Source organism: Salvelinus namaycush, unplaced genomic scaffold (genome assembly GCF_016432855.1).
Source record: "Salvelinus namaycush isolate Seneca unplaced genomic scaffold, SaNama_1.0 Scaffold887, whole genome shotgun sequence".
Taxonomy (NCBI): Eukaryota; Metazoa; Chordata; class Actinopteri; order Salmoniformes; family Salmonidae; genus Salvelinus; species Salvelinus namaycush.
Window position 1 is genome coordinate 82,501 of NW_024061627.1, and position 11,076 is coordinate 93,576.

General features: G+C 45.7%; 1 protein-coding gene across 1 annotated transcript in view; it reads left to right on the forward strand.

The window, feature by feature from the left end:
• The window catches only part of LOC120043284 (adiponectin receptor protein 2-like), a 69,243-nt gene extending 61,036 nt beyond the window's left edge, over nucleotides 1-8,207 (forward strand). Inside the window, exons 5-8 of the mRNA XM_038987907.1 lie at nucleotides 1,771-1,957; nucleotides 2,355-2,542; nucleotides 3,499-3,692; nucleotides 5,190-8,207. Of these exons, the coding sequence (XP_038843835.1) occupies nucleotides 1,771-1,957; nucleotides 2,355-2,542; nucleotides 3,499-3,692; nucleotides 5,190-5,318 (698 nt within the window). The 3' untranslated portion in view covers nucleotides 5,319-8,207. The remainder of the gene's footprint in view (nucleotides 1-1,770; nucleotides 1,958-2,354; nucleotides 2,543-3,498; nucleotides 3,693-5,189) is intronic.
• Nucleotides 8,208-11,076: the final 2,869 nt, after the last annotated feature.

Consider the following 11,076-nt stretch of genomic DNA (forward strand, 5'->3'; position numbering starts at 1 on the left):
GACAGGGTCCACACACACCGAGGTCTGACAGGGTCCACACACACCGAGGTCTGACAGGGTCCACACACACCGAGGTCTGACAGGGTCCACACACACCGAGGTCTGACAGGGTCCACACACACCGAGGTCTGACAGGGTCCACACACACCGAGGTCTGACAGGGTCCACACACACCGAGGTCTGACAGGGTCCACACACACCGAGGTCTGACAGGGTCCACACACACCGAGGTCTGACAGGGTCCACACACACCGAGGTCTGACAGGGTCCACACACACCGAGGTCTGACAGGGTCCACACACACCGAGGTCTGACAGGGTCCACACACACCGAGGTCTGACAGGGTCCACACACACCGAGGTCTGACAGGGTCCACACACACCGAGGTCTGACAGGGTCCACACACACCGAGGTCTGACAGGGTCCACACACACCGAGGTCTGACAGGGTCCACACACACCGAGGTCTGACAGGGTCCACACACACCGAGGTCTGACAGGGTCCACACACACCGAGGTCTGACAGGGTCCACACACACCGAGGTCTGACAGGGTCCACACACACCGAGGTCTGACAGGGTCCACACACACCGAGGTCTGACAGGGTCCACACACACCGAGGTCTGACAGGGTCCACACACACCGAGGTCTGACAGGGTCCACACACACCGAGGTCTGACAGGGTCCACACACACCGAGGTCTGACAGGGTCCACACACACCGAGGTCTGACAGGGTCCACACACACCGAGGTCTGACAGGGTCCACACACACCGAGGTCTGACAGGGTCCACACACACCGAGGTCTGACAGGGTCCACACACACCGAGGTCTGACAGGGTCCACACACACCGAGGTCTGACAGGGTCCACACACACCGAGGTCTGACAGGGTCTACACACACCGAGGTCTGACAGGGTCTACACACTGAGGTCAGTGTTGCTAGCAGAGTAACTCACTGTGTTTCTCTCCTTCTGGTGAATCTGTTGCATAGTGTGACTCAGTTTACTGACTCAACCCCCCGGGGGAACAACCTTTTGGTTTTGGCTCCAGCACTACACAGCTGATACAAATCATCAACGTTTGATGTGTTGGTTATTTCAATCAGCAGTGTAATGCTAGAGTTAACACCAAAACCTGCACCCAGAGGGGGCCCCAGGACCCAGTTTGAGAAACACTGGACTAGAGGACAGCCCCCCTCTGGCTGGTATAGAAAACACAGCCGCCCCCCCCCCTCCAGCTGTAGAGGACACACCCATATTGTTACTCAGCCTGACTGAATCAAGGGGGGGCCCATCACACCTCATGTGCACACAAACAAAGTGCGTTCTCTACCCACCACTACCACCTAGTGTACACTTTTAGTATCACAACTCACATCGTTTAGTCTCTTCCCACAGCCACTGACAAGCAAGACTACAAATTAGACATGTTTTTATAAATCTATAGTATATGTGACAAAACTCAGTAAAGTTGAGCTAGCTAGGTCATAACGTTGAACAGGAGTCCATATGATCACTGTGATTCAGTATGTATACAACTGATAGATCAGACTGACTCTCTCTCCCCTTCATCTCTCTCTCCCCTCCCTCCCTCTCTCTCCCCTTCCCTCCCTCCATCTCTCTCCCCCTCCCTCCCTCCATCTCTCTCCCCCTCCCTCCCTCCATCTCTCTCCCCCTCCCTCCCTCCATCTCTCTCCCCCTCCCTCCCTCCATCTCTCTCCCCCTCCCTCCCTCCATCTCTCTCCCCCTCCCTCTCTCTCCTTCCTCCAGGCTGTCTGTTCTTCCTGTGCCTGGGCATCATGTATATGTTTCGTTCCAACATGTACTTTGCTGCCCCGTTCCAGGAGAAGATAGTGATCGGTATCTTCTTCATCGGGGCCATCCTGTGTCTGTCCTTCTCCTGGCTCTTCCACACCGTCTACTGCCACTCTGAGGGCGTCTCTCGTGTCTTCTCCAAGTAAGACCATGGTTAAATTAGCCTTTCGTGCACTTGACTCCAGACTGCACCACACGTGTTGATAGCAGAACCAGTGCCAAATACTTTAATTGGGGGGTTACACTTGATTTTGTCTTGAATTTGCACTTTTGGGACTATTCCGTTGGTTCTATTGGTTGAAGCAGTTGATGGAACAGATGTTTAGTCATTGGTGTAACCTCTGTCTGTCTGTCTGTCTCTCTCTCTCTGTCTGTCTCTCTCTCTCTGTGTCAATAAAACAAAATATATCCATTTCAAATTGCTTTATTGGCATGACGTCACAATGTAGATGTTCCCTAAGCGTTACTGTGGAAACGGAATGATTGACACGTAGTTTCTCTGATCCAGATCATTCATCTGTCTCTCTGTCTGTCTCCAGACTGGACTACTCTGGCATAGCCTTCCTGATCATGGGCTCCTTTGTTCCGTGGCTCTACTACTCGTTCTACTGCTCTCCCAACCCCAGGTTAATCTACCTGGTAGTAGTCTGCATACTAGGAGTCTCTGCCATCATCGTCTCACAGTGTGACTTCTTCGCTAAGCCACAGTACCGCGGCGTCAGAGCAGGTCAGTCACTGTGGGTGTGTCTACGTGCCCTTTTGGTTTTGGAATCTAAACTGTGTGAATGAATGTTTGCTCAGATCCTTTCAGTTTGATCTATGTTTCCATCTTGGTTTTGTGTATCAGTCCCTTCTCCGTCTCAACTCCCCTGCCCAAAGTATTCTAATAACATAACTAGCTGTAGCTCTGGTGAATTCCCCACCTCTCCCTCCCTCCTCCCTCTCTCCCTCCCTCCTCCCTCTCTCCCTCCCTCCTCCCTCTCTTAGTCTCCTGCTGGGTCTCCTGCCAGTAGAGGGGGCCCTAAAATAATGAGCCAACACTGGGATCTCCTCCCTCTTGCTCCTCCTCATCTCCTTCCACGTGCCAGGCTGCCCTCAAGCTGGCCGTCTTTCCTCCTCCCTCCCTCCCGCCCTTCTATCCTCTCTCCCCTCCCCTCCCCCCACACAGACACATACCCTCTCCCTCCTCTTTGTGTTTTATGGAGCCCGTTAAACTGGTGCTCATCAGTCCTCTGTGACGTTTATGGGGTCGTTAGGCCCAGCGGCCTGGTGCCAGACCCAGGGACCCAGTGTCTGTTAAGACGAGGTGGCTGCCAGGCAGGGTAGGACAGGAGGGTCTTTCTCTCTATCTCTCCATCTCTCACTCGGTCTCTCTTTTCCTCTTCAGTTTTCTGTCTGTCTTCCTCTGTCTCTCTGGAAATACAGTGGACAGTCATGTGTAGCGAGGCCTTATGTAACATCAGTGAAATCAACAGAACGAGATCAGTGAGGGTACAGTTATTGTCAGGTGTAACCACTCAGATGTGAACAAACCCCTGTCTGTCTGTATTAACCCCTGTCTGTCTGTCTGTATTAACCCCTGTCTGTATTATCGTCTGTCTATATTAACCCCTGTCTGTCTGTCTGTCTATATTAACCCCTATCTGTCTATATTAACCCCTATCTGTCTCTGTCTGTTTCCAGGAGTGTTTGTAGGTCTGGGTCTGAGCGGTGTGGTCCCCACCCTGCACTTTGTCATCACTGAAGGCTTACTGAGAGCCACTACTATGGGTCAGATGGGCTGGCTCCTCCTCATGGCTACTCTCTACATCTCTGGAGCCTGTATCTACGCAGCCCGCATCCCAGAGAGGTTCTTCCCCGGGAAATGTGACATCTGGGTGGGTACAAGTAGAGAACCTCTGAGCTGCATTCAACACACACACACACACACACACGGGGACCACTTGGAGACACACACAGTGGAGTTAAATATAACTCTCTGGCTGTTTAGTGTGGGCTGATTGATCCCAGATGTGTTTGTTTTGGGGAAACCTTTTCCTCAGTCTCCCTCACACAGCTGAAGGTCAATAATGAATTGAGGACATTGTATAGGGCCGTGGTTAGATCATTTAGTATGACAGTACCATCCTTAACACCCCCGTCACGTGTGACCCGGTGGTTCCCCTTCATTAACACCCAGCTGGAGAGGGGGCAGGCCTGGGAGAGCTAGCCCAGAACAGGGACGTCAGGCTGGGCCTCGCTGCCCCTCTCCTCCCCCCTTTCTGGTCCTCAGCTGGTGGGAGGTTAATATCCTCTCTGTTACAGTACTTTAGGACAGTACTGTGTAGTGGGAGGTTAATATCCTCTCTGTTCCAGTACTTTAGGACAGCACTGTGTGTGTGTGTGTGTGTGTGTCTCAGGTCAGTGTGTGGGGGATTATTCTCTCCCGTTCTCTACATCTGTCCTGGAGATGGTAGTTAGCCCCAACATGAGCCCTGTGTTACCCACGTAGAAGGGAGGAAAGGACCGGGACAGAAGGGCATGACGGTACATCGCTGAGTTAGATGGGCAATGTAGCGTAGCAGGTATTTGGTCTACACCAACTCCTCCATGACATAGTCTGGGCATGTTGTTTACACAAACACAAAAGGGATTGCGCGTTTTGTTTTTCCCCCTAACACGACACAGCTGATTCAAATGATCAAGGTGTGATGATGAGTTGGTGATTTGAGTCAGCTGTGTAGTACTGGGGGGGGGGGGGGGACCAAAACGTGCTCCTCTTGGGGTCCTGGGGACGGAGTTTGGGGAAACCCTGGACTGAAACTTCCTGTGTCTTAGTGGCACACCTGGATGTACGGCTGACTGTGTGGACCATCTTGATGTTAAAGGAGCTATGGGCTGTTTTTAGAGACACCATCTCTGATCCTCAGACATTATTTACTACAAACATAGAGAGCACATGAACGTTAACCTGGTCCCAGATCTGTTGGTTCTCTTGTCTACTCCCATGTCCGTCTGTTGCAAACCAAACATGACAATGAGTGAAGGAGTTGTGCAGCGGTCTAAGGCACTGCATCTCAGTGCTAGAGGTGTCACTACAGACACCCTGGTTCGATTCCAGGCTGTATCATAACCGGCCATGATTGGGAGTCCTATAGGGTGGCGCCCAGCGTCACCTGGATTTGGCTGGTGGTTGTAGGCCATCATTGTAAATAAGAATTTGTTCTTAACTGACTTGCCTAGTTAAATAAAGGTTAAATAAAAATATATATAAAAACTGACTGGTAGTCAGGCTTCACTAATGTAGGCCTATACATGACCCAGCAACCATGGAGGCTAAATCAGAAGTGACATCTTCACTGATCCTCCCTCTCTCCTCCTCTCTCTCCCTCCAGTTCCACTCTCATCAGTTGTTCCACGTCCTGGTGGTGGCGGGAGCCTTCGTCCATTTCCACGGCGTGTCCAACCTGCAGGCCTTCCGCTACGCTGCCGGGGCGGGCTGTGAAGAGGACAATGCCCTGTGAAGATCCTGCACGTCACGTCAACACACCACCAGGGGGAGACACACGCATATATACACACGCATAACACATACAGAGACGGGAGACTGATGAACGCTCATACACACACACACACACACACACACACACACACACACACACACTGACTCCCCAGTAGCGACCCGTCTCTCTCTGTACATGTCTACAGGAGACCCCTTAGAGGACACATGAAAAAAAAGACAAGGTTTTCTTTTCAGTTGGAAAAAATGACCTACGTCTCGTTTGTTTTTCTTCTCCTCCATCTTGTTTTCAATAAGTGCATCTAGGGGTTTTGGACATTTTTGAGACTGGTCCCGCCCCCTCAACAAACAAAAAAAGTAGTGTGAATTTTGAGTAAAATATTGAAGTGGTTGTTCTGATTATTATCATTCTAAACGTTGTGCTCACGGTGCAAAGCAACAAAAAAATACAATGTTGGGGGTTTCTTAATGCTATAGTGGTGGAAAGAAAAGCTTTACAAAAAAGAGAAAGAAAATTGAATTATGTGTAGATTTTATTTAATTTTTTTCATGAAAAAGGTGGGTGCGGAGTGGGGGACGGGCAGGCTAGCCGCTTTTCAACGTTTTTCATGTAAATAAGATTTCTAAATTCGGGTTATATAGATTTGTATAAAATATATATAATAATAATAAAAAATAAAAAAAAATGTTAAGATATTGAATTTAAAAAATCGACAAAGATGATGCGGCAACAACCAACACCATTGTGTAAAAACCAATCATTTGGCCAGAGGGGGGAAGTAAAGTGGGGAATATAGGAGAACCCACACACTGTTGAAGGGAGCTATGGCACAAAGAGTTGAGACGTGTGAAGGGGAGAGGGAGATCCAACTTCATAACGAGGGAGGAGGGTCGGCAATTTCTCCGGCTCAGCAAGGGTTAAGCCCGAGGGTGGAGATGTGACCTGTGACTGGCTGAAGTTGAGCCCCAGTTGACAAATCAGGTGCTGAATTCTGTTCATATTCTTTTCAACAGTAGTGCACTACATGAGGAATAGTTGACGTGTAGCTACTTTATCTCATTCCATTAAACCGTGACATCTAGTGTGTCACTGACTAGTGTGTCACCCCAACAGTCAACAAGACCCTTCCTTCCTAACATTAGAAACCAACGTCGGTGCGCGTCCACAATGGCACACTATTCCCTTTTTATATAGTGCACTACTTTTGACCAGAGCCCAGCGTAAGTCAAAAGTAGTACAAGGATATTTTAGGGAACAGGGTGCCATTCCGGATGTTTCTCAAACCGTAAGTGAAACTGTCATCAGTGAAAAGTTGTCCGTTTCTATCCCCTTACCAAGCGAGCCTCTCTTCTTTCTGCTCTGGCATAAAGTGACTTTGTACTACGTTTTGTGTGAAGTGTGTGATTCATTGACTTTAAGACTACGGCCCAAAGGGCACCATATTCCCTATTTAGTGCACTACTTTTGACCGGGTAGTGCCCTACTTTTGACCGGGTAGTGCCCTACTTTTGACCAGGTAGTGCCCTACTTTTGACCGGGTAGTGACCTATATAGGGAATAGTGTGCCATTTGGGACCTAGAATAAAAACAGAAGATCAATATTTCAGAACAAAATATGCATCTAAATGTGTTTATTTTATTTTGAATGCTATTATTTAGTCTAATAGTCATTATCATCACAGGCTTTAAGTTTTTTTTCTTGCTCCAATACTGTATCAATTGTGTCTGTTTTTTGGGGAGGTTTTCGATTCTCTTTTAAAGGGTGTGTGTGTGATTTTGAAAAGATGGAAACATGTAATAGCAGATTCACTGAGAAGGGTGTCAATCACTCTGGGGCTCTGTTTGAAGCGTGGTGTATTAGGGCTTGATTCAGTCCATTGCCGAAGTTCAGCGTTATAGCACGATTTAAAAGCAGTCGTCCCGCGTTTCGCGGATACTGCATTCGTGGTAAACGCTGCGTAAGTCGGCTCAATGCGAGGTGAGCTTCGGCGATACGGATCGAATGGAGTCCTTTTAGTTATTCATGTGTATCAGATCTACTTTCTAGACGTGTATCTACGCCACGGTGCATAGCTGTGCTGAGGCGGAGAGCCTTCTCTCTCCACTTCAGATTCATCCGCCACACACCTGCTCAGTCTTACTGCTTCTGTACCAGTCACTCCAGTTCAAACACTAACAGTCATGTATTCATTGTGACGATATACAGGCGGTGCATCTGAGACCTTTATCTCAGTTCCACTAGAGAACAGTGGTCCCACCTAGCTTGGTTGCCAGGTCAGGATGTGCTTTAGCCAAATAATGTCATGACATTGAAAGTCTGAAGTTTTGCTTAAGCCTGTACAGATCTGGCAACTAGGCTAGACCAGACAGTGGAGTCGGACCTTAAACCCTCCATATAACTCTGTTGTAGAGGAGTGTATTCGATCATCGGAGTTAAAAATGCTTATAAACATAATCAGGGAGGCAGTTTCCACTCTTGACTCTTTTAGGAAGAAGGAGTTTTCCCCCCCTTTCTGTCCTTCTCTTGGGTTTGGATCCTTGATAGCCTGGTCCCAGATGTGTTTGTGCTGTCTTGCCCCAACTCATTGTCAGACTGTGAGTGTCGAAGTTGGCTCGAAGCCATCTGGGACCAGGCTAGGTCCTTAATGCTCTGTGTTGAGACTATATAGAGGTCTTAACTTCTCAATCTTCAGCCCAGAGTTACAAGGCCTTTGTTTCATTGGGACATTTCAACAACAAAAAAATCTAAGGAAAATGGATGTTTAGTTTTTTTTTTTTTTAAATGAATTTATTTCTTTTTTTGTTGGAGCACACGTCCAGTGGTGACCGTGTGATTTGCAATAGGTCTTTATATCTGCTGTAATTGTTCTAATAAAAAGGGTTTGAATTCTGGGAAAGTTTTGTGTTTATTTGGCTTTGTGATATCTAATACTTTATGTTGATGACTTGAGGTGCATTTCAAATGGTCACTTGTTGTGGGATTTTATTATCAGACATTCCTTTATTTTTCATGCCCAGTTTGTTGTTCTACATGACTTTTTCATTAGACTGTTGCCATCTAGTGGTGAAATGAGGTATAAAACACGTGTGTACGTTCTGAGGCCTGTATCTAATACTGTTCGTCTTTCTACAATACCTCTTGAACTCCTGATACCTCTTGAACTCCTGGCAGCCTCAACAGTACTGGAAAAGGTCAACACCCCATCCCATTTGACAATAGGTTTTGAGGAAAAGCCTGTACATTACTGTTCCAGTCTAGTAGAAGGTTAGGAGGGAATTAGCTGAGCTCTCTGGTACTGAGTTCAAGCCCTGGGTGGTACGCTTCCTGCCCACTGACTGCAGGGTACTGAGTTCAAGCCCTGGGTGTGGCAGGTTGTGTGTGTCTGAGTAGTAGCCTCTCTGGGTCAATCTGAGAGGAGGTTATAGAGATTATCTCCTGGACACTTTTATCAGAGGTTTTCCTCCATAACCTCTGCTGGTTACTCTTCTGGAACCCCGGGATGGAACCTCCAGAATGGAAGACTGGGGTTTGACCCCATAACCAGACTCCATCAATATTCCACTTCTTTTTGTATGTGACATTAAGTTTCATCGGTTGAACACAAAAGATACGATTTGACCCTAGTTTGGAAAGCAGGGATTTAACCCCAAAGCCACATTACTACCACACGTGGAAAAAGTACCAAAATGGCATACTTGAGTAAACATACCTTAGTAGAAAATGACTCGCGTAAAAGCAAAAGTCACCCAGTAAAATACTACAAGTATTAGGTTTTAAATATCAAAAGCAATTATTTCAAGTTACTTTTTCAAATGTAAGAACAGCCACGGTGCATTCCCAACACTCAGACATAATTTACAAACGAAGCATGTGTTTAGTGAGTCCACCAGATCAGAGGCAGTAGGCATGACCAGGGATGTTCTCTTCATAAGTGTGTGAATTGGACCATTTTCCTGTCTTGCTGAGCATTCAAAATGTAACGAGTACTTTTGGGTGTCAGAGAAAATGTATGGAGTAAAAAGTACATTTATTTTCTTTAGGAATGTAGTGAAGTAAAAGTTGTCAAAATTATTAAATAGTAAAGTACAGATACTACTTTACTTAAGAACTTTACACCACTGCACATTATACACATTACAAGCCATCTTGAGATACAATTTCAAAATACCATCATCAAAAGTACAAATACTTGTCATTTCTTTTTATTTATTGGTGTAACAGCACATTGATCTCCAACAGTAAGAACGGTTGTCTGCACTGATTGACAAAACATTAAGGGCACCGGCTCTTTCCATGACAGACTGACCAGGTGAAATCTATGATCTATGAGCTGGTCAAGTCAGCTGTTCCCTCCCAGCCTACCTGGTTAAATAAAAAAAATACATCTAATACCTATTATTCACAATAATGTTGGGTTACTGTCATAAAAACATCCTGTGTATCCTGTCCGAGGGGTACCTGTATTCTGTTTACATTTCTGGATTCCATCTGAGCTTTCCGCATTGCCCTTATGTGAGTTACAATGAAAACACACAGACATTTGAATATATTGACATACCTTGTCAATGTATTCTGGAAAATATGGTCTGTCCAGTACTCAGGAACGTCTGAACACCTATACCTAAAGAAGAGAAGTTGTATTAAAATCTATGACAATGTCAGGAAAATAACACTCAAATGACTTCAGCTTTAGATAACTAGCTAGCTAAAAAATAACGAAAATCCAAGCTGACTTGGAAGAGCTGCTTGTTATCTATCTTACTAGCCAGACCAATTATTTAATTTAGCTAGTTTGGCTGTTAGATATTGACTAGATAACTACTACACAAGGTCAACGTTTGCAGTGCTGCCTTGAACATGTTGTGAATACGTGAACAACAAGAAGGTTTCTGCAAGGACAGGTGTAGTTAGATAGCTAGGTGTAGTTAGATAGCTAGCTACGTATTGTTCCTACCCGTCTCTTCCTGGGTAACTTGCCTAGCAGGCAAACATTACCTTGCAGGGGCACATATGTTCAGGTCTACTGTAATGTTTGCTGAAGATGCATTTTTTGGTAAGCTAGGTATGTTACATAGCTATTTCGGTTCATATAAAACGTACACAAAAATGACAAAAGTTAAACAGCGCTGAGGCGAGTAAACGCACTGCTAACTTACTAGCTAGTAGCATGCCCACCACTAGCTAACTATACAGACATCATGGCCGTTAACTAGCTAGCTAATCAACATTCAAATATATAACGTACTCTGGCAATATAGCTAGCTTAAGGCTTATTGTACTTGATGAATAATATTTAACGAATATTTTTGGCATTTCGTTGAAAATATGTGTAGAGATCCAAACAACATTCCAAGTGATAATTTGGTCCTTACCTGCCACATGTCCTTTCCTGAGGAGAAAGATCAAGATGATGTCTGTTGAAATGTTCCAAGCACAACTGACGTTCATAACTATAGCATGTCAGTCCAACACAATAATGATCATTTGAATATCATATTTTAAAGTTGTTGGTTGTTACTTAGAAATATTCGTTCAAATTTAGCAGCATATTACCTTGGATTTTTATTTGCAAATGCTAGTCTTTTAAAACACATAAATTAAGGACTGTATTCAAAAAAGTAAGTAAAACCAGAAACCTATACTTTTTAGTAAAAATTATTTTGATTTTCTTTTGCAATATTTACTAAGCCCGTGGGTCATTTTTCACAGTGTATAACGATTATGAATTCGGAGGGCAGAAATAATTAAATACTGTAGCGA